The 23,034-nt window shown below is 57.8% G+C and overlaps 1 protein-coding gene across 1 annotated transcript; it reads left to right on the top strand.

Annotated features, from left to right (window-relative positions):
- Window positions 1-1,773: 1,773 nt before the first annotated feature.
- On the top strand, window positions 1,774-22,116 carry LOC117647488. Its single transcript, XM_034389244.1, has 6 exons — window positions 1,774-1,880; window positions 12,654-12,820; window positions 14,062-14,198; window positions 16,341-16,487; window positions 16,630-16,727; window positions 21,979-22,116. Exons 1-6 carry the CDS (start codon window positions 1,812-1,814, stop codon window positions 22,114-22,116), a joined length of 756 nt encoding a protein of 251 aa, XP_034245135.1. The 5' UTR covers window positions 1,774-1,811.
- Window positions 22,117-23,034: the final 918 nt, after the last annotated feature.

Below are 23,034 nucleotides of genomic sequence, written 5' to 3'. Positions count from 1 at the left end.
GCGTGGCGTGGCACACCAATCGGTCATCGCGGTCAAAAGCGGAGGAAGCCCTCGCCACCCCCGACCTATTTAGAAAAAGAAACACACCGCAATTTTTTAAAAACAAATTCGGCGGCGAGAGAGAAGTGATAAAGCGTTTTTCTGGGAAAATTTGGAGGACGTTGACGGCAAAGTCCCTTGACATGAGGGAGCCGAAGTCGTCGTCGTCGCGGAAGCAGCAAGCGGCGAGCGGCAAGCGGAAGAGTGGCTGTCATTTAAAATTCAATCTCTAATTTGTGTAACCGTGTTCGGAGCGCCGCGCTGCGAGGCTAGCGAGGGAGTTAGCGCTGCGGAGTTGGAGTTCCGTGGCCCTGGAGTCCACCGAGTCCACGCCCTGGAGTCCCTCGTCTGCTTGACGGGGCCTAATAGTGCGCGTGCCCGACGTGCGTGGCGGCAGGGCGGGCAGGGCAGGGCAGGGCAGGGCAGGGCAGGGCAGGGCAGGGCAGGGCAGGGCAGGGCAGGGCAGGGCGGGCACGGCCTCGATGGCCACCAGTTGAAGCGGCGAGGCGTGGTGCCGTGGCGTGGCGTCGTGGCGTAGCGCAGCGTGGCGGCAAGCAGGCCAAGCCGACCAGACTGCTGCCCCCTCTCCCCCTCCCCCTCCCCACTGACTCCAGCGCCGTAAGCGCCGTGGCCCCACCCAGCTGGTTGCTACCCCCTGCGACAGGACGGCAGCCGCGCCGCCACTCGGCCAGTCTGACTCTGTACGCCGGGCGTGCTCCGCCCAAGGCAACCAAGGCCCCGAAGGCCAGCCGGAGCCGCGCGGCCACGCGGTCCGATACGCAGCGCCGTCATGACGAGCGTCGCGGTTGACGGCGTCCCTCTCGTGCCGAGGACGGCGTCGTCGCGCCGCCATGACCGACCCGCGTGCCGCGCGCGGTGCTGAAGGCCCTGTCCGCGGCAAGGCGACGACGCCGACCCTGCCTCTGGCCGCGGCGTCGGACGTCGACGTCCCCCCGCGACGCGCGTCCCTGCCGACAAGCAGCGACCGCCGGCCGCCGGTGCTGGCCGTGCCGCCGTGCGCCGAGCATGGCTCCGGCCAAGGCCCCGGCACGACGCCCGGCTCGGAGGCGGCGACCGTCGCCCTGGACGCCCTGGACCACAAGCCTTCTCAGCTGGCCGGCACCACGGCCGCCGACCACCGCGCCGAGGCGCTGAGCAGCACCGCCGGCAAGGCGCCGCACCGCGCGCGCCATGGCGGTGCCGCCAAGCTAGAAGGCCCCAGGAAGGCCAAGCTCGCCGAGGCCGACATGGCCGCCGCCAAGGCCGAGGCCTCCGAGCCCGCGCCGGCGGCGGACCCCGGAAGCCTCCCTGCAGGCCCTGCCGCCACCCCGGCGGTGCGGCCTCGCGACATCGCCCTGCAAGGCGTGCCGCCGCCCGTCCCGGACGACAAGGCCAAGCTGCCCAGGGCGTCGACGCCGTCCGACCGGCGGCGCCTCAGCACGCTGCTCTCGGCCTCCACCGCCACCTCCGTGGACTTACCGCCGGCAGCCTCTTCTGGGGCCGGCGGACCCTCGCCGGCCACCTCACCGTCCTCTGCTAGGAAAACGGTGGTGGGGGCCGCGACGACGGAGGTCGCGGCGCCTGAGGCCGCGGAGGCCAAGGGGGTGGCCGACGCGCCCCTTCTCAAGCCCCCCGTGCCCACGTCCTTCCCTGCGCCCATCTCGCCGGCGGACTCCTCCACCAAGAAGCCCCGCCGGTCGTCCGCGCTGCCGGCCGGCGGCGGCGACCCCGGCCAGAGCCAGCCCGGCGATCGGCTGCTGGGGGCGCTGGGCATGCCGTTCCTCTTCCCGTCGCTGCCCATGAAGCAGGAGCAGGAGGAGCAGCAGGCTCGCCTCAGCGAGGTGGGTGACGCCCCGACCGCCACGACCGCCATGACCGCCACCAACACAGTGGCGCAGTCAGACCGCCCATCCCATGAATCAGTGCCACCGCCAGGCGGATGCTCTGTCTCTCTCGCACTCGACGGGGCGGCGCCTGGGGGTGCGAGAGAGACAGAGAGGGAGAGAGAGCGACAGCCCCCCGGCTGTAGCGCGCGCCGTCCCCCGCGTCCCCCGGGGCCAGAGCATGATTGTCCCGCCCTTAGATCCCCGCCATTCTTACTCGCCCGTGAATATTGCAGTGGTGCAGCGCGCAGCGCGTGCACAGCGCGGGGCTGGCTGGCTGCAGACTGATTCCGAGGGCCGTTTTCGTCGCTCTGTCTCTCTCGCACTCATTCGGCGTCCCCTGTAGGTGCGAGAGAGACAGAGCGACGAGAACGACTCTCGGAATCAGTCTACTGGCTGGCTGGCTGGCGGTGGCGGTGGCGTGGCACGAGGCTGCACGTCGTTACAGCGCCGGGGCGCGCGGCTGCGGATTCGTCACGCGTCAGTGCTGCAGTCGCATGCACTCACCCGGGCAGCCGCGGCGCCGCAGCCCCGCAGCCAGTGCGCGCCACACCACTAGCAGGAGCAGGAGCAGGGGTCCTATGTCAAGAGTGTGAATATGCGTCCGCCGTCCGCCACAGGCAGGAAGCAGGAGCGTTTGTGAGTGTGTGTGTGTGTGTACGTGTGTGTACGTATGTGTACGTGTGTGTGTGTGCGTGTGTGCGCGCGCGTGTGTGTGTGTGTGTGTGCGCGCGCGCGCGCGTGTGTGTGTGTGTGCGTGTATTCGCGTGCTTAGGATTCAGGAGGGGGGGGTGCTTGGACGCCACAGCGCCACAGCACGCCGCGAAACGCTTAGCACATGCGGATCTGCAACAACCTCATCTCCATCTCCCCCCCTTCTCCCCCCTCCTCCTCTCCCCCCCCCCCCCCCCCCGCCCCCAGCCCCAGCCAGAGCGCACGGCTGGCCCTTTAGATCATCAAGCTGCAACTCAGTACTTACTCAGTTTTTTTTGGCGAGCAGACCATCTGACGAGGAGGAGGGGGAGGGGCATATGAGCCAACGCCGACGCATATCGCTCCGAGGGGTCTATCAAGAGTACGGAGTTCGGAGAGCTGAGCTGTGTTTTTTTGCCTATTTCCACCCGATTGCCCCACAAATGGCCTACTTGAAAGCTTTTTTTAAAAAAAAATAAAAATAAAAAAATGGTATGATCCAAAGTTTTAGTGAGTTCACAGGTTCGGCGTGTCCAATGAGTACGAGTGCAAGGGGTGGAGGATTCCTTTTTGCATCGCTCCGTCCGTGTTCCAGTCGGTTTCACACCCAAAAAAAAAAAATGACTTCTTGGATCAAGAAAAATTTAACTTTTCTTGGTTTTTACAAGAAAATTTTTCTTAATCCAATTTCTTTTTCTTGAATAAAGAAAATTTTTCTTGTGTTAAGATTATTTCTCTTACAAAAATTAAGAAACCATTTTTTTTGGGTGCAGTCTTGAGCCAATGTCATGGACCGGCTTGAGGCCCGGCTGCTGTGTCTGCCTTCCCGACCAGACCCTTTTCTGGGTGGGTAGGGGCCGCCAGCAAACACGTCCGTCCCTCGCTGGCCCCCATGTCGTGGCCGTGGCGGCGTGGCTCGGGTCGCCGTGGCTCGGGTCGCCTCAGGTAGGACTCTCCACGGCCTCTCCACGGCCTCTCCACGGCCTCTCAAGAGACTATGAATGAGAGAGATGTGTATTTTGCCGGACCTGCTGGATCCGCTCTCGGAGCCGGGCCACAGTGGGCCAGAAGACCGGTGGAGGCGGCCAAAACTCTAGACGCGTTTTGAGCTCCAGAGTCGCTAAATGGGACTCGAAGCGAGCGTGTGACCCCACCAATGGATGGCTCTCCGAACGAGGAATCCATTGGTGGGGTCACACGCTCGCTTCGAGTCCTGTTTAGCGACTCTGGAGCTCAAAACGCGTCTCGAGTTTTGGCCGCCTCCACCGGTCGTCTGGCCCACTGTGAGCCGGAGCCGGGCCGAGCCGATGAGCCCGGCGGGGCAGGCAGGGCCTGCAGCCCAGAGCCCCGGCCATCCCGGCCCGGCCGTGGAAAGGAGGGGACAAGAAAATCAGTCTCAGGAGAGCTTTATCTAGCAGCATCGGGGCAGGGATAAGGCGATGCGGTGGAGGGGAGGCTTGACGCCACGCTACACGCAAAAAAAAACAACAACAACAAGGAAACTCTCACAAATAAAAGAAGGGAGACGGGTTGTCAAAAAGCAAAACTCGCACACCTATCGCCTCTCTCGCCGAGAATAAGTTTGGCTGCCGCTCCCGACGTTCGGTTTGCCCGCACGGCGAGTGTGTGAGTGTGTGCGTGCGGCGTTCTACGCGTTTGAATCAGTCAGCATGTCGGCCATGTCGGCAGTGGCAACCGACTCACTTTTTCATCAAGGCTCGGCACGGCACGGCACGCCACGCCACGCCACGCCACGAGAGCGGACCGTGCGTTCATTATGCATCACAGGGAAGGGACGAGAGATGGGATAGGCGGCAGAGAGATAGATACAGGGCCCACTCCCACTCGCGTCGTGAGTGTGTGTGTGTGTGTGTGTGTGTTTGTGTGCCTGTCTGTTGTAACTCTCTCTCTCTCTCTCTCTCTCTCTCTCTCTCTCTCTCTCTCTCTCTCTCTCTCTCTCTGTGTGTGTGTGTGTGTGTGTGTGTGTGTGTGTGTGCGTGCGTAAGGGGGGGGGGGGCGTTCAGATGGCTCGTCTAATAGTTGGTGAACTTGGAGACCGCGGCATTGCCTGGACGTCGCGATGGGGTCCTCGGGGCGCCGGGGCGTGCGGTGCGGCGCCACGCTTGCGGACTCGACTGTACAGTGTGGCTGCCGCACATACAGGATCATCAACAACAGCGACAAAAGAATAAACTAAAACAACGGAACAATCTTTTTAAATGATAATGACCGCGGTAATGATCATGAATATGCTAATGACAATGATAGCGCGGCGCGCTAATGATAATGATTGTGGGGACGCCAGGTGGGTAATTAGTCTTCTTCTCCTTGAGCAAACCCGACCGCCCCGGACCACCCCCGTCCCCCTTTCCACTCCGTTTCGCTGACCTACACACCCCTCCCATTATTTCTGCTTACCGTCCCGCTCCCCCCCCCCCCAGTCCCTCACGGTGGAGTGCACTCCACACGGGGGAGGGGGGGGGGGCAGAAAAAGAAAGCCACCCCCTCGGCCCCCTTCGGCGTAATAACCTCTGTCGCCAAACACGCCTGGCTCTGCGACGCTCTGCGAGGCGCCGTGCCTGTATGCCTGCGGCCTGCCACCGTGGCCGGCCCCTCCCCCTCCGCCCCCTGATGTGCAGCTCCAGAGACACGCGTCGCTCCAAAGGGCTGTTCTCCGTGGCGAGCGAGGCGTTGCCGATGGCGCCGAGCCGCGCCGAGCAGCCGTTGTTCCAAGGGGCCACGAGGGGCAACACGTGCCAGCAGTGCTCCGCCACGCCACGTGCCCTACCTGTCTGTCCGCCTGTCCGTCCGTCCGTCCGTCCGTCCGTCTGTCTGTCTGTCTGTCTGTCTGTCTGTCCGTCTGTCTGTCTGTCTGTCCGCCCTGAATGGGCCTGCACTGCTCGGCGCGCTCCCGGTCGCGAGGCGGGCCTGCTGTCGTAGAAATTCCGCGCAAAACTTCCAATTGTGCTTCTCAGTGACGCGCTGGTCTGCAGAGCGAACGGCAGGCCAGAGGACCGGTGGAGGACGTAAAAATTCTAGACACGTTTTGAGCTCCAGAGTCGCTAGACAGGACTCGAACCGAACGTCGTGACCCCACCAGTGGATTGCTCTCCGAACGAGGAGTCCACTGGTGGGGTCACACGCTCGATTCGAGTCCTGTTCAGCGACTCTGGAGCTCAAAACGTGTCTAGACTTTTATCCGCCCGGTCTTCTGGCCCACTGTGGAGTGACCGCAGGAAGGGACGGTGACTTTGGAGGGCGAGGCACGCCCTCTGGGCCTGCAAGGTCGGGCCGGTGGGCCTCGGTGCGGTGCCGGCCACGGCCACACACCTGCGCGTCGATGCTGGATTTGCACCTCCTCTCCGCCTGGCCGTGGGGGCCGTTGCGTACTTGGGGAGTCCTCTTCGTCCCCGCGACCGCCCCGAGGGACTCTGAGCCCTCCCTTCGTTTCAGCCCCGATCCTCCGTCCGGCTCCCCCCCCCCCTTCCCTCGCCACGGCCGCCCGGCCCGCCCGGCCCACGTCTGTCTGACAATGTGCAACCCCATGAAGAGACTGGGGGATGCTGAATAAGTAACCAGCCCGGCCGGCCAGGCCCCACAGTGGGCCAGAAGACCGATGGAGCGGCCAAAATTCGAGAGGCGTTTTGAGCTCCAGAGTCGCTAAATGCGACACCAACCGAACGTGTGACCCCACCAATGGATTCCTCGTTCGGAGAGCAATCCATTGGTGGGGTCACACGTTCGGTTCGAGTCCCATTTAGCGACTCTGGAGCTCAAAACGCGTCTAGAGTTTTGGCCGCCTCCATCGGTCTTCTGGCCCACTGTGCTCCGCTACTCCTCTCGGGCATGGCGGCACGGCCTCAGCGATTATTACTTTTTCGCGTGGCGTGGCAGAAGAGCCGAGGCCAGGCCCGGCCGGGGAGTCGGTTGTCGGTCGCCGGCCTGGCCGAGCCCCGGAGAGGCAAATTACGCGCTCCGAGGCCGTGAAGGCAGCTGGGTGTGCAGTTTTTGATGCCTCGGCCGCGGCCCGCCCTGGCCCGGCCCGGCCCCGCCCCGGGTATGCTAAGTGGATGGAAAAGGGCCGCTTCACTTTGCGGGTTCAAAGCGGCCGCCGTCCCGGTCTGCGTCTCGGGCGGTGGCAGCCACAAGCAGCCACAAGCACCACGCACGGGCCGAAAGAGGTCGAGAATCGAATTCTTGGATAAGTCACCCCGCCTTCGAGTCGAGATGCATGTGCTTCTGTCGTCCCCTCTCGTGTGGTGACCGAGCTGGCGGCGCTCAGTGGAACAGAAGACCAGTGGCGACGCTCACAATCCCGTACGCGTTTTGAGTTCCGGAGCTGCTAAACAGGACTCGAACCGAACGTGTGACCCCACCAATGGATTGCTCTCCGGACGAGGAATCCATTGGTGGGGTCACACGTTCTGTTCGAGTCCTGTTCGAGACTCTGGAGCTCAAAACGCGTCTTCTGGCTCACTGTGGGGCGGCTCGTAGCGGTGCACCGGCGCGCGGCGAGCGCCTGTGATGGAGAGGGTAGGCAACCCCGCGACACGAGCGCGCTCCCTGGGGTTCTTGTTGCCTACCTCGCGCGGCGCTCGGGTTCGATCCCTGCCGCCCCCGTCTTTTTTTTCCCGCGCTTCCAGTGCCATCACCATCGCGCGCTCCGGCGGTGAATTATTCTCCGATGTTAACAATGCAGAGTTGTTCTCGGACGAGACGCGAGCGACGGTCCGGCCTGGCGCCTTGCCTTTCCAGACAACCGTGCCAACCCTGGAGCCTTGGCGCCGTGGCGCCTGAATCATGCAGAAACTTGACGTTGACTTCGACTCTCCACTCCGGTCGGGGCTCCACACGCCGTCAGTCTAGCCTGTGTGGGCCGACCGGGCCGACCGGGCAGACCGGGCTGGCAGCCACGGGGATCAATGGTTTAAAATTCATCAGCCTGCAAGTCCAGTCTGACTCAGATTTCTGTCGAAGAGCCCCCTGTCTCAGGTCTTCGAAGACACACACACACACACACACACACACACACACACACACACACACACACACACACACATACACACACCACACAACACACACACACACACACACACACTGAAATGACGCAGGGGGACGTTTTTCAGTGCCCTGGACACAGTGCTGGCACTCACCTTCCCGTTCGACAACAACAAGACCGACAATTTGGCGGGAGAATTATCGCAGCCACGCGGAGCGCCGCTAGCGGTCGCGGCACGGTGCTCTAAGTAGATTTGCCGTAATTCGGTTGCCGCATCCGGGGCGGGGCGGGGCGGGGCGGCGTGGGCGGGGCGGGGCGGGGCGGGGCGGGGCGGGGCGGGGCGGGGCGGGGCGGGGCGGGCGGGGCGCAACGCGGCGCGGCGGCCTAACTCACTGTGTTCATTAGCCAGAACGAACCGCAAAGTCGATGTGCGTCCAGGCTGATTCAGAACAGTGCTTTCGTCGCTCGGTCTCTCTCCGGCACCCCTATGGGCCGTCCCGTGTGTGCGAGAGGGACGCGGCGCGACTACCGGACACCGCCCGCCGTGCCGCGCGTGGGAGTGGGTATGTGTATTCGCGAGGCCCAGCACACTGTGAGTCGTTCTCGTCGCGCTGTCTCTCTCGCGCCTTGACGGGACGCCCCACGAGTGCGAGAGAGACAGAGCGACAGACCCTTTCATTCCTGGAAGGCACGGAGTCAAAACGAGCGGGATGAACCGGTTCGCGCTCGGTATCGCATGGCTGCACCCGGTCGGTCGCGGGTTCGATTCCCGGCGGCCCCGCAATATCCATATTTTTGTTTTGTTTTGTTTGCCTTCCTTCTCGCTGAAACCAAACAAGCAAACAACAACAACCCCGAGCCAGGCGCCGCGTCCGCGGCCGCGGCCCGCATCGTGACGGATCGCTGTGGATCGGACAGTGAAAATAGCAGAAAATGGCAGAAAATAGCAAACAGAGGCTAAAAGCGAAAGGCCGTGCGGCTTCGGGGCTGCGGCGTGAAAGCGGCGCGGCGTCGCGGCGCGGCGAGGCGGTACTGCCAACGCACCGCCGCTAAAACGCGCAATTCCAAAGTCAAGTTCCACCTGCAGACTTTTGCCCCCCCCCCCTTTTCCGCCGTCTTCGCAGCCAGGGTGGCTGGGTGGCGCTGTCGCTCAGCCAAAGAATGAGACCTCCCTCCACCACCTCCTCCGTGACAAGTTTTGTTTGAATTTCGGCACTGCTGGAAATGTTGGTAACGAAAAAAAAGTTGTCGGGGTGGTGTAGTGTTTCGTGAGAGTCGCTGGCCCGGCCGCCCCTTGGACGACTGGTATTGTCTCGCCCCCGAGGGAGCCAGGCTGGTCGGCTGGAACAGGGAGGATGAGAACCCGAAGAGTCGAACAAAAAATAAAAAAATAAATCGAAAACGAAGTGGAAAGAAAAGGGTTGCCGAGGAAGCGAATGAACGAAATAAAGAAGAAAGGGGATTAATTCCTTCTTGGAGAAGTTAGAGGCGGAGTTTCCGCACCACATGTTTGCCATAGGCAAGGCTGCTGCACGAGGGGGAAACGACTCAGAAATTTGGTGTACATCGGATAGGGATAACCCCGGATAACCCTCGGATTACCTCCGGATTACATCGAAAAATTTCCAGGATTACCACTGGATTACGCCGGATTACCTCAGAAATTCCCCGGATTACCCCGGATTACCTCAGAATTTCCCCGGATTACTTCGAAATTTCTGGTTATCCGGATAACGGATAACCAATTTGCTGTACATCGGATAACCGAAGTCGTTTCCCCCTCGCTGCTGCACCTTCAGAGACCAGCCCGAACCGCCGTGGCATTAAAACCCGGCCTTAATCTTTTTTCTTCCCTTTCTAAAATGAAAAGAATTATGCGTTTGTCTTTTTTTTGCGCCCTTTTTACTTTATTTTCCGCCGGCGCCGCCGAGTAGCTTGCATGCAGTGAGTTTGAGCAAAGCCGAGAGCTGAGCGGGTTGCCTGTGCGGCGCCGCGCTGCTGCGCGCTGCTGCTTGCTTTTCAGCTTTTCAATATTCATTACGTTTTCCCACGTATGTTGCATTTGTCCGAGCGCGCGTTCTCGTGGCCGTGAGCGCGTGAGTGAGTGAGTGAGTGAGTGAGTGAGTGAGTGAGTGAGTGAGTGAGTGAGTGAGTGAGTGAGTGAGTGAGTGAGTGAGTGAGTGAGTGAGTGAGTGAGTGAGTGAGTGGAGTGAGTGAGTGAGTGAGTGAGTGAGTGAGTGAGTGAGTGAGTGAGTGAGTGAGTGAGTGAGTGAGTGAGTGAGTGAGTGAGTGAGTGAGTGAGTGAGTGAGTGAGTGAGTGAGTGAGTGAGAGAGTGAGTGAGTGAGTGAACGAGTGAGTGGCAGGAACCTTGTACCTTATTCGCGACTTCGAGTGGCGAGACGACACTGGCGGGATAGCCGCGTCTCGTCACCCTGTCTCTCTCGCACTCCCGTGGGACGCCCCGTGAGTGCGAGAGAGACAGAGCGACGAAAACGACCCTTCGGCCCGCTGCCGCAGTGGCACAGCGCCGCACAGCGCCGCACAGCGGATCAGGCGGCGAGGATCAGGGAGGTGAGGAGGAGAGTGGAGGACATCATGTGGCTGCAGCCTGCTCGATACACACGTAACCTCAATCTTTTTGCCATCATCTGCCCTACCGTATCACGCAGACACTCACACAGACACACACTCTCTCTCTCTATCTCTCTTACGCGAACGCACGCACACGCCCCCCTCTCTCTCACACACACGTACACACTCTCTCTCTTCCACACACACGCACACACTCAAACACATTTTTTTTCGGCTGGTGACGAAAATAATCTCCCGCGTGCTTTTTGATGTCATATCAGAAAAGTCGTTGTCGTGCAGATCCACCAAGGAGGAAGAGGCAAAAAAAGACGGGGAAGGATTCGGAGCGCAGGAGGAGGAGGAGGAGGGAGAGAGAGGGAGGGTGATACAAAGCGATCCCATCCCAGACAGCGCGGCCCGGCCGGGTCGACTGCTGTCCCTCTCACTCCCACCCCCTACCCCTCCGTCACGCCGACGGCGCGTGCTGTCACAGTTAGCCCCTCAGAGGCGGCTTGGCGGAGTATCCGGTTTCCTGGGTGAGAGGGGAGGGGGTAAAATTCCCAGTGCAGGGGCGCGCATTCACACGTCACAGGGAATTTTGAAGGAGGGCGGTGCAGTGGGCGGCAAGCCGAGGGAAGGCGGGGCAAGCGGCCTTGGTGAGGCCGTTCAGCGTCGCCAAGGCACAGTGGGCCAGAAGACCGGTGGAGGCGGTCGAAGTCCCGGACGCGTTTTGAGCTCCAGAGTCGCTAAATGGGACTCGAACCGAACGTGTGACCCCACCAATGGATTGCTCTCCGAACGAGGAATCCGTTGGTGGGGTCACACGTTCGGTTCGAGTCCCATTTAGCGACTCTGGAGCTCAAAACGCGTCTAGAGGTTGGACCGCCTCCGCCGGTCTTGCGACCCACTGAGCAAGGCAGAGGAGACGGCGAGGGAAGAGGGCAGCGCGACCAGGGGAGTCGGTTAATTCGGTGAAACAAAATGGTCGGTCACGGCGACACTCCGTTCGCTTCAGTCACCCCGCGTTCGCCGTCTTCGTCTCGCGAGGCGTGTAATCTCGAGACATCGCGCCGCCACGGCGCCGCCGCCCCGCCAGCAGGGAGGCAGGAAAGTACGCCGGCGGGGCGCGGCGGGGCGCGGCGGGGCGCGCTGGGGTGAGTGAGGCGGATCTGGGACATCAGGGAGGAGCGCAGGTGGCGGCGGGGAGGAAGGCCGCGAGGCCGCCGACGAACGGCGAACACGTATGCGAATCAGTCTGGGAGGAGGCTGATGTCCTTGCGTTTGGAGAGGGCGAGGCGCCTTGTGGCGTGGCGGGGCGTGGCGGGGCACAGTGGGCCAGAAGACCGGTGGAGGCGGCCAAAACCCTAGACGCGTTTTGAGCTCCAGAGTCGCTAAACGGGACTCGAACCGAACGTGTGACCCCACCAATGGATGGCTCTCCGAACGAGGAATCCATTGGTGGGGTTACACGTTCGGTTCAAGTCCTGTTTAGCGACTCTGGAGCTCAAAACGCGTCTAGAGTTTTGGCCGCCTCCACCGGTCGTCTGGCCCACTGTGCGGGGCGCGGGAGGAGGGGGGCGGACGGAGCTCGTCATCAGCTCGCGCCATTGAGGCAGGCCGACAGGCAAACATCGCCAGGTGCATTATAGATGTGGCGTAAGCCACCCAGGCTGCACCTCGCGCGCTCTGCTTGCTGTCGCCCAACCCCTCCTCGCCCCACCCCGCCCCGCCCCGCCTTGAAGCGCGTCGTGTTCTAGTTCTTGTCGGCGGCTCGACGTGACGTCGCGTCAGTCCCCCGTCCGTCATGCGAGCCCCAAATGCCCGACCGCCAGATAGACGTGTGCACGAAAAAGCTCTCAGTGGCTGCTCCCCGTCGCTCGTCGCGCGGAACGCGGCGGGACGCGGCGGAACGCGTGGAACAGGAATATGGAACGGTTTTTGCGGCGGTGGGGTCCGCTGGACGCTACACAGTGGGCCAGAAGGCCGGCGGAGGCGGTCGAAATCCCGGACGCGTTTTGAGCTCCAGAGTCGCTAGATAGGACTCAAAACCGACCGTGTGACCCCACCAATGGATTGCTCTCCGAACGAGGAATCCATTGGTGGGGTCACACGTTCGGTTCGAGTCCTGTTCAGCGACTCTGGAGCTCAAAACGCGTCTAGAGTTTTGGCCGGCGGCGGCGGTCATCTGGCCCACTGTGCGCTATACGTGGGGCAAAGTTGCGGACCGCGTGTCACTCACACACTCACACACGCGCGCGTGCACTCACACACACACTTGGCTCGCAAACGGCAAGCCTTTCATTGGCTCGTCCGTCCCCTCGTCCGTCCCTGTCAAAGACGGCGTGCCCCTTCCTGGCCCCCTTCCCGCTTCCCTCCCTGCGGCCCCACTGTCAATAAAGCTGTGCTCGCCGATGATGCCCCGTAGACCGCTAACGCGCCGCTCGGCCGGCTGTCTGTCTGTTTGCAGTACACGCTGGAGCTGAACGCGCAGATCGCATCATTCCGCGAGCTGATGGTGTGCATCGGCGGCGCCAAGGACACGCAGCAGCTGCGCGAGGACGTGCGCAAGTGCCGCATGGCCACCATGGAGCTGTGCCGCAGCGCCAAGCCGCTCATCGCCGCCTCGCACAAATGGTGAGCAGGTCGCCGTGGCCGAGTGCGCTAACGCACCGGATTCCCACGCACAACTTTCATGGTTCGATACCACCTCAAGTTAGTTTTGTTCATGTTTTGTTTACCCCGGGAAAAAGAAAAGAAAAAAGATTAGAAACTGTCGGACGGGTTTTTGTGTACCTTTGAGGACACTAAGCCCGGTTGGGAGTCTGTTTGTAAAGCTAAACCGGCGCACACGAGCGGGGGAATCTCTGTTTAATCGACGGCATGGAGGCCGAGGCTGAGGCTAAGTCGGTCCAGACCAGCATTTACCCCCTCCCTCGGTCCAGGTGCGTCTAACTTATGGAACGCCCCATGCATGGTTGAGCTCGGACTCCGCTCGCGCTCGGCCGGCGTGCCGTGCCTCGCCGCACAGTGGGTCAGAAGACCGGTGGAGGCGATCAAAATCCCGGACGCGTTTTGAGCTCCTGAGTCGCTAAATGGGACTCGAACCGAACGTGTGACCACACCAATGGATTCCTCGTTCGGAGAGCAATCCATTGGTGGGGTCACACGTTCCGTTTGAGTCCGGCTAAGCGACTCTAGAGCGCAAAACGTGTCAACAGTTTTGTCCGCCTCCACCGGTCTTCTGGCCCACTGTGCCGTGCCGCTAGATAACTCGCCCTGTCCTTCTTGCAGGGCATCCCTGCGTTGCCACTCTAGCGTGCCGGGGCGAGCGGCCTGCAGGACATGTGTTAAGTGAAGCAGCAGCCATTTCGTTTCGTTTACCCGCTTCGCGCTTCGCTGTGTGCTTTCTTTTCTGTTTTTGTTGTTTGTTGTTTGTTTGTGCTACTGCTAGGGGAGGACGTCCAGCTACTCGTAGTCCGGAAGCCGCGATGCCGCGATGCGTGTACCGTTGTCATTCCGTTTGGTTGTCTCGTTTCGTTGGGTTGGCAGGCTTTCACTCGCAGTGTTGCCACTTAAGTGGGCGAACGATTTTCAAGACGCATCATCAGGGTTGCCAACATCAGCCTGCTCGCTAGGAAACATCTAGCCTGTGCTCTCGAGATGTCGCCCTAGGCGGCAGGCTGAGGTTGGCTACTCCATCGACAATGGTGCACCGTGGGAATCCATCGCTTCTTACGTGGCAACACTGCCACTCCTAAAGTTTAGCGCCTCTAGGTTGGCCAGTCGTGTTCCAGTGTGCGTGCAGTGCCTGCAGTGCGTGCGGTGCGCCTTACAGTGCAGACTGCAGACCTCTGACATCGGCCGTTGGGTTGCAGGCAACACCCCAGCACCTGGCCGCACACCATGACCCCGCCGGCCATCTGGTGCGAGTTCATGAAGATGTTCGAGCGCCAGCTCACCCTGTGCGCCATCCTGGTCCGGGAGTTCCCCGCCGACATGTCCGGCTACGACGGTGCGTACCAAACCCACCCACCGCACGGTGGATCTGCCAGAAGACCCTTGGAGGCGGACAAGACCATAGACGCGTTTTGGGCTGCAGTGCAGAGTCGCTAAACAGGACTTGAACCGAACGTGTGACCCCACCAATGGATTCCTCGTTCGGAGAGCCATCCATTGGTGGGGTCACTCGTTCGATTCGAGTCCCATTTAGCGACTCTGGAGCGAGGGGTACCTCACTTTGAAAACAGGTCCCGGGTGGAAGGAAGTGCAGATTTGACTGAGTGCAGACTACAGTCTAAAACTGCAGTTCAGAAACGGCAGTTTTAAAAGTACTTTTAATGTAGTTTAACTCTGTAGATCAAAACGTAGTATAGAGGGCATTTTCAACAGCAGTACAGGTATAGTTTAATTGCAGTCTCACGTGCAGTAGTTCTAACTCCACTGTAGTCAGAACTTAAATTGTACTTCCGTTTGCAAAAAGCAAGCACACTTCGGGAGTGTAATTAAATTGTTGTTTGACTACAATTTTGGTTGCCCTTTTTTGCAGTTTTGTAAGCAACTTCATAGTTCAGCCAAATCAGTGTTCTATTTTGTCCCAATTCCAAATAAATTCACCAAATTCTCCAAATTTAATTCCTTTTGTGTGTTTGAATAACCAGAATATTGGTGTTCAGTCAGTTGCGCGGAATTCGTTAAGATCAAGAAACGGCAGCGGTTCTAATACGGATTTTTTTTGCCCTATCGTTTATAAAAATGGATATGCTTCTCCGCTTATAAAATTGTAAGACTTACGGTATAAAACGTCAGTTTGCGTAGAAATTGTGATAGCCAAAAGCACATTATCTAGCCAAGTGCACATTGTCTATGGTTAAACTGCATTAAACTGCAGTTGAACTGCAGTGCCCGATCAGTGGGTCACGAGAGGGGGTCTTGTCATGTGGTCCGGGTCGTGCACGACTCCGGACACGCCCGCCTGCCAGCGTAGTGGTCAAGTCCTCCGCTCCACGACCCGGAGGATCGTCGTTCGAATACCATCGCCGCCTACAACTTTCATCATCAAAAGTCGTTGAGTAACGAAGGAGAAGGGGGTTGGGTGGGTGGGAGAGAGTTCCCGAAGAACAAGGAATAAAGTTTTAAAAAATAAATTTTAAAACTATAGTTAAAAGGTACTTTGCAACTCCAGTTTTAACTGCTACTTTTAAAACGAGAGATGACCGTAGTCTAAACTGCAGATTTGACTGCAGTATTACAAAAAAACTACCAGTTTATTTGCAAGAAAACTGTAGTTAACTGCAGTTTAACTGTAGTTTCACGACAGTTAAACTGCTGTATCTACATAGGTCCAACTGCAGTCTTACTATAATTTTTTTGTATGCAACCTGCCATTTGTAACACTAGATAAACTTCAATTTAAGTCCAGATGCCTTACAGTTATTGTAGAGTTGTAGATGCATTTTAAAATTGTAGATTTGAGTGCAGTTCGTTCCCCCCGGGGTGTACACTGACTGGTGACTATACTCAATTTCCACTTTGACTAGACTGAAAATATCACGAAATGCGTTGCAAAAATACTAAAATTGGGACAAATTTACGTGGTTTTGCCGACTTTTTCAGTGACTAGACTGAAACAAGGCAGTGACTGGAGTCAGGGGTGTACACTGACTAGACGAAGTGAGGTACCCCTCGCTCTGGAGCTCAAAACGCGTCTAGAGTTTTGGCGCCTACACCGGTCTTCTGCCTCACTGGCACACTGATTCCGAGAGTCGTTCTCGTCGCTCTGTCTCTCTCGCAGCTGTAGGGGCCGCCCCGTGAGCGCGTGAGAGACAGAGCGACGAGAACGACTCTCGGAATCAGCGTGCCGGCGCGGGCGAGCGCGAGAGCGCCGTGCGGGGTAGGCAACGACGCCCCAGTCGCGCGCGGCTGTCTGGCGGGCTGGCCTACCCCGCACTTCGCAGGCGCTCTCCGCGCCACGGGTGTCTGTCTGTCTGTGTGTCTGTCTGTCTGTCTGTGTGTCTGTGTGTCTGTCTGTCTGTGTGTCTGTCTGTCTGTCTGTGTGTCTGTGTGTCTGTCTGTCTGTCTGTCTGTCTGTCTGTCTGCCTGTCTCTCTGTCCGTCTGTCTGTCCGTCTGTGCGTTGACGCGAGTGTTTCCGTGCAGGCGGCGCGCTCTCCAAGCTGCTGGTGCAGAGTCTGCGGCCCGAGTGGAACAAGCAGGAGCTGGCCAGCGTGCGCGTGGACCTGCAGGAGATGGCGGACCTGGTGCGCGCCACCGGGGTCGTGACTCCGGACGAGGAGGTCCAGCTGGGTAGGCCGACATTCCGATAGACGTTGCCGTCGCTCTGTCTTTCTCGCGCTCATGGAGCGTCCCCTGTCGGCGCGAGAGAGACAGAGTGAGTCTGTGCTCGTCGAGGTGCTCGTGGTGCTGATGTTGCCCTTCCGGCCCGCAGAGTCGTCCAACGCGCTGGAGACGCGGGTGCCGCCGCGGCGGTCGGCGCTCAGCTTCATCCTGTGCTGCTCCAGGGACTCGGCGCGCAGCCCGCCGCCCGTGCCGGCCGCGCTGCCGCCGCCGGCCGCCAACCACAACAACAACAACAATAACAACAACAACAGCAGCAGCGCCAACAACAACGGCGAGGAGGACGCGGCGCCGACGACGACGGCCGCCGTGGTCGTGGACGCCGCGTCCGACCCGCCGCGCGAGTACGACCCCGTCACCCCGTGGGACTAGGGTTCGCATACCCGTATTTTTCACCTTTTTTTCCATTAACAAAAGTGAGATCCTTTTTTTTTGTGAGAATAGTGAAAGTTATTTTTATCAAAACTACGGGAAACTTTCTGAAACGTCTGAGAGTATGTGATGCCGTTGTGGATGAACCAGGCGCTTCTGCTTGTGCGGGAAGGCTGGGGGCGCCGGGGGACTGAGCGGGTTTGACGTCGCGGCGTGTCGCTTTGTTGTTAGCGCTGGGCAGACTGATTCCGAGAGTCGTTTTCGTCGCGCTGTCTCTCGCGCACCGCCCATGAGTCCGAGAGAGACAGGAGCGACGAAGACGACTCTCGGAATCGGCGACGCACACCTTTCCTCGCCTCCCTCTCGCAGTGTGCTTTTCGTCTTCTTCTTTTTGGCTGTGTAAATAACTTCATGCTCCCAACAAACACACACACAATCACTCTCTCTCTCTCTCTCTCTCTCCCTCTCTCTCTCTCTCTCTCTCTCTCTCTCTCTCTCTCTCTCTCTCTCACACACACACACACACACACACACACACATACACACACAAACACACCCGCGCGCCGAATGGGGCCGAATCACTCCCATAGCCGAGCATAGCAGTGCCAAGTTGCAGGAAAAGCTTGAACGTGCAGTAGGAGCAAACAACACACACACACACACACACACACACACACACACACACACACACACACACACACACACACTGACCCACGCCGCCCGCGAACCGACTCGAGTTACCGACGATTTGCCCTGCGCTCGCTTTTATGCCCTTCGGAAGAGACGCACGAAAACGGCCAGAGCGTTCTTTACCCGCTTCCTGAAAACGCGAAGAGCGTCCATATTCTCCGGAAAGAATTTTTTTTAATAACACGAAAGGAAGCGAGACTACAGAGCAAACTGAGTTCGCTAATAACGCAAAGGGGGTTTAAGTGCGAGGGGAGGGCGGACAAGGGTTCCTGGAAGTCCTTCAGGTACGGCCCCCTGCAGCGACGGGGGTGGGGAGTGGGGGTTGAACAAGTCGAAAATCTCGAATATCGGGGCTGCCTGGGGGGCTGCACACCCTCAACAAAAGGTCTGCCGCCGGTTTAAAAGAGTCGGACCGAAAATGGAAAAAAAAGGCGCCGCTGCCATTGTCGCGACTGGAATAATTAGATTCCTGATTCTCGTGATACTAAGACTAAAACGCGCCACTTCGGGGTCGGCATTCGGCACGCGAGGCGCGGTGCGCCGTTTAAAATGAATCAAAATAAATTGGTCATAATGAGAAGTCAGCCCCCGCTTCCCGCTTCGCGTGGTGGAAATTCTTCGCCGCTGGATGTGTCCCGCGGATAAATACGTGAATAAATAACCGGAGCACATCGCGCGCTCGCGCAACTTTTCCGAAAACCCCGACAACTGCTGTGTAGTAATTAGGAGTGAGTTGGCTGCCCTGCTTTGACACACCTGGTGGCGCCTGCTGGCCCGGCTCGTTTAATGCAGCCAAAGTAGTGTAGTACCAACCTCACTACACGGCAAAGCGAGGTTGGCAACACTGCTACGCGCCACGCCGCCGCCAGGCCGCCGCACCGCATCGCACCGTTCTTTTACAACGTCACTGCTGCCAACCCACCCACCTCCGCCTCGCGGCCTCGCGCCACAATTACAGGGCAGGAAACTTGCGGCGCGGCAGCGGGCTGCTTCCGAGAGTCGTCGCTCTGTCTCTCTCGCACTCACGGGGCGTCCCGTTCAGGCGCGAGAGACAGAGCGACGAGAACGACTCTCGGAACCAGGCTGCTGAGGTAGAGATGGCGGCGTGGCAAGGCTCCGAGCGCAACTTTGCCTCGGCCCAAATTATGATTATTCCCACTCGTTTGTTCGGGCAGGGGGTGGAAACTCCTATGGCGCGGCTGAAGCCAAGCTCGGCGCGCCGCGCTACGCCACGCCACTGCCCGGCCGGCCGGTCGGCGGGCGGAGACGGTCTGCCGCCGCGTCTTTTATTGCTCAGAAATCACTTAAAAATTGAATGTTATGAGATGCTGTGATTTTTAAACAATGGATTAAGACCCAAGGAATCGCCCTGTCACATTCATTTTGCCCAAAACTTCCGTCATTTCGTACAGTTTGTCGAGAAAACTTGCGGCGGAGCACGAAAATCCAGACTGCAGTTCATATTTTATTTTTTATCGGGTATTTTGGTTGCTCTGACACGTATAGTGTAAGCGAGTCAAAGTTTCCTTGTACTTTCCTCTATCCAATGCGATACGCGGATGTTGAAAAAGACAATCCGCAAAGAAATGCACCGTCATAAAAGATGCGACGGCGAAATGACAGTTTTCGGCAACATTCATTTCCCGCTTGGATTATAATTTCATCTTTGAGGTTATCGAATAAAGACATCTCCTATGCCATGTCAAATTTTATGTAGATTCCAAATCTGTCCTCGGATTTGAAATCCGTTGAAGGATTGCTGAAATCGAAACGGATTAAGTTTGACTTGTAGAGGTTATGTGTACGTGACCTCTACAAGTCAAACTTAATCCGTTTCGATTTCAGCAATCCTTCAACGGATTTCAAATCCGAGGACAGATTTGGAATCTACATAAAATTTGACATGGCATAGGAGATGTCTTTATTCGATAACCTCAAAGATGAAATTATAATCCAAGCGGGAAATGAATGTTGCCGAAAACTGTCATTTCGCCGTCGCATCTTTTATGACGGTGCATTTCTTTGCGGATTGTCTTTTTCAACATCCGCGTATCGCATTGGATAGAGGAAAGTACAAGGAAACTTTGACTCGCTTACACTATACGTGTCAGAGCAACCAAAATACCCGATAAAAAATAAAATATGAACTGCAGTCTGGATTTTCGTGCTCCGCCGCAAGTTTTCTCGACAAACTGTACGAAATGACGGAAGTTTTGGGCAAAATGAATGTGACAGGGCGATTCCTTGGGTCTTAATCCATTGTTTAAAAATCACAACATCTCATAACATTCAATTTTTAAGTGATTTCTGAGCAATAAAAGACGCGGCGGCAGACCGTCTCCGCCCGCCGTCCGGCCGGCCGGGCAGTGGCGTGGCGTAGCGCGGCGCGCCGAGCTTGGCTTCAGCCGCGCCATAGGAGTTTCCACCCCCTGGTTCGGGGGCCGCCCCAAGCCCGCCCGTCGCTCTGCCTCTCCCGCACTCACGGCGCTGTTCGCGGCCCGTTGGCTTGCCCGTTGGCTTACCCGTGGGGGTGCGAGGGAGACAGAGCGACGAAAGCGCAGTGCGGGATCAGCGTGCTGCCCGACTGACGAGCTGCTTTTTACAGTGTCTCCGCAATCGTCCCGCACCTTCACGACATCCCAGGATTCCAGAGCCGCGCAGGCGGTACAAAATCGCCAATATTTTAATCGCGTACCAGTTTTGTGAACAAAGAGAAACAGCTCTATGACGTTTTGAACGCGGCCATTTCGATCAGACTGCCTCTGCCCCCCTCTCGACCACTGGTCTTGAACGTAATGCGCGCCTCCACTGGCGCAGGCCAATTTGTTCCCCATAGACAGTTGAGCGAGGGTGCCCGGCCACCACACCAGCAACTTCGAAAATAAGCGCTGAGTCGGCGCGGCCCGCCCGCCAGGTAGGCAGCCCAACCGCCAGCGCGCGCCTCGCTCTGCTTCGCTCGTGGGGGAGCTCCGTCCCCCAGGCTCCAGTCGACCGCCTCCGAAGCGTCGGTTCGTCGCTCTGTCTCTCTCGCACTCACTCCCCTTTACGGGAGAGACAGAGCGATGAAGCGAGCCTTCCGAATCGCTCGGTAGGTCGCTCCAGGTGGTCAAGCGGAGTCAAGCGGAGTCAAGCGGAGTGAACCCGGAGAGGGGCCGACTTAGGCATTCACGTATTCACGCGTTTCAGAAAGTTTCTCATCGCATGGAGATCGGACATCGATGAGTTGGTGGAAGTTGGAGGAAGGGCGGAGGGCACCCATCTGCCAAAATTATTTCGCTGATTAAAGGTGACTGTGTGATATTGTGAGGTGGAGCGTGGGAAAACGGATCCTTCCTGGAAACACTCGAGGATCAAGCAAGTCTCTCTTTTTTTGTTTTTCTTCGACTCGCAGGCGAGATAGAAGTGTGCTAGAAGCTTGCTGACCAAATAAAAATTATAGTACGTTGTACACTGTTGAACCTTGTAAATCGTCTTGTATTCCAATGTTTTGTACGAGTCTTCTATACCTTCAGTTACTTAAGTACCTTAAATTATGAATATATTGCAAATATTTAAACATTGTAGTCATTGACGATGAGTGCACGTTGTCCCTGTTTTTATTGTTCCGAGTCCCAAACATTAGTGACAAGTTCTTCTCTTATTCTTCTTGATGGTGTGTGTGATGTTGTGTATGATTGTGAAAATCGAGACGGGTGCTTAAGGGAAAGCACTCTCAGTGACTGCCGTTACGCACAAACAGTGTAAAGGAGAACACAGTATTGTGGTCTGTTACTTGATAAAAGGCACGAATGAACAATCCTTTATTATTTAAATAGACGAACCCTGCCCGGCAAAATAGCAATAAGGAAATAAATAAGGACAAGACGTCTAACCCGTTTGTTATGCGTTTGGAGTTTCTCGGAGCCCAGTGTGCACCATATCGATTGCTCTCTCGCTCTCTGTCTCTCCCTTCCCTTCCCTCTCTCTCCCTCTCTCCCTTCTGGCCGTCGGGTCTCTGCTGCCCGGCCGCCGCCACCTCGTGGGTGCCACCTCGTGTGATCGACCCAAGGGCGACACGGTTGCAGGCCGTAGGACCCGTAAGGGTGCCGCCCTTAGAGTCGCCTGGTGGCCCTTGACAGCCTAGCCTGGCGCAGCCCCACCGTGGCAATTAGGACCGAGAGAGAGAGAGAGAGAGAGAGAGAGAGAGAGAGAGAGAGAGAGAGAGAGAGAGAGAGCACTTGAGGACTGGCCTGGTCGATTTTTCATACTCTCAGAGATAACAGGTGTTTTCGTGGTGTATTGTAGTGCCGCGCTGGTGCGTGAACTGCCTTGAATTTTCGGGGTCTAAGATCTTGTAAGCGGATACATGTTGTTACAAGCCTTGAATGTTAAAATTCAGTTTCTTATTTTTATTGTCTGTGGCTCACGTCCTTTCCGGATTCCTCCTCCGAAGGTCTCGAAGTTACAAAATGAAGGCCCCCTAGAATCTAGAGTTTTTGATAACTTCGCCTTCCGCCTCTACTTAGGTTTAGTTTGACCACATCCTCTGTAAATCACTGTAAATACACGAACCGCCATCGACTTACGGTTCTCCGCGGCCTGGACGGTTTTATATTTGTACCTCTAAGATTTTTTTTCTAAAAAGGCCAAAGTTTGTCAATGTTGTCACACCTTGCAGGGCCGGACTGGGGGGTGGGGGGCATGTGGCCACTCCTCGGCGCAGCCACGGCGTGGACCCCGACCCCACACATCCCCACCCACCCAGTCCGACCCTGACTCCTTGTCTCGTTCGATAGCCTGTTGCACTCTATCGTAATAATGTGATGTAGAATGTTTTCACGTCAAAATTTTCCTAAATAAACACAAATGTCCTTATCCTGTGGCTTTTAATATCATGCGGGAAAATCGTGCAGCCCGATTGCCTCCCGCGCGCGCGCGCGCACACACACACACACACACACACAGACACACACACACACACACACACACAAACAAACAAACAAGTGGTCTACCTAATGGACTCCGCACTGCAGGCAGTGACACGCGCCTACACTGTCACGCTGCAAGAAATGGAATTCAAGAGAGCACCGCGCACCGTGGCCGCGACGCGACCGCGATGGCGAGATAGTCTTCCAGAACACGGCCTCCCCGTTGGCGTCGCGTCGCGTGCCTCGGATGAGCCAGCGCCGATAAGGCGGAGTGATTTTACGTGCCGAGCTTTTGACGACCCTGCTCGTCAGAAAATGGTGGAAATAATAACGATACACTGTATCGACTGGAGCGCGCCGCTTGCTGCCAGCCCGGCCTGGCCGCCACAGGCGGCTTTCCGTGGGGTAACGACATGCCGTGTTGCACAGGATAGGTAATCGTACTAACTGTTCACTTGTCGCGGGGACAGAAATAAACACACCGCTGGCTGGGCTCGGCTCGGCGCTGCGCTCGGCCCGGCTCGGCT

Source organism: Thrips palmi, unplaced genomic scaffold (assembly GCF_012932325.1).
Source record: "Thrips palmi isolate BJ-2018 unplaced genomic scaffold, TpBJ-2018v1 HiC_scaffold_2, whole genome shotgun sequence".
Taxonomy (NCBI): Eukaryota; Metazoa; Arthropoda; class Insecta; order Thysanoptera; family Thripidae; genus Thrips; species Thrips palmi.
Note: the sequence above shows the minus strand (reverse complement) of the source record. Positions and strands in the feature narration are given on the sequence as shown.

Coding starts and splice junctions, on each gene's coding strand:
- LOC117647488 (XM_034389244.1), top strand. CDS start 1,812: ATGCCGTTCCTCTTCCCGTCGCTGCCCATGAAGCAGGAGCAGGAGGAG. Junction 1,881..12,653: donor AGCAGGCTCGCCTCAGCGAG/GTGGGTGACGCC, acceptor GTCTGTTTGCAG/TACACGCTGGAGCTGAACGC. Junction 14,199..16,340: donor CGACATGTCCGGCTACGACG/GTGCGTACCAAA, acceptor GTTTCCGTGCAG/GCGGCGCGCTCTCCAAGCTG.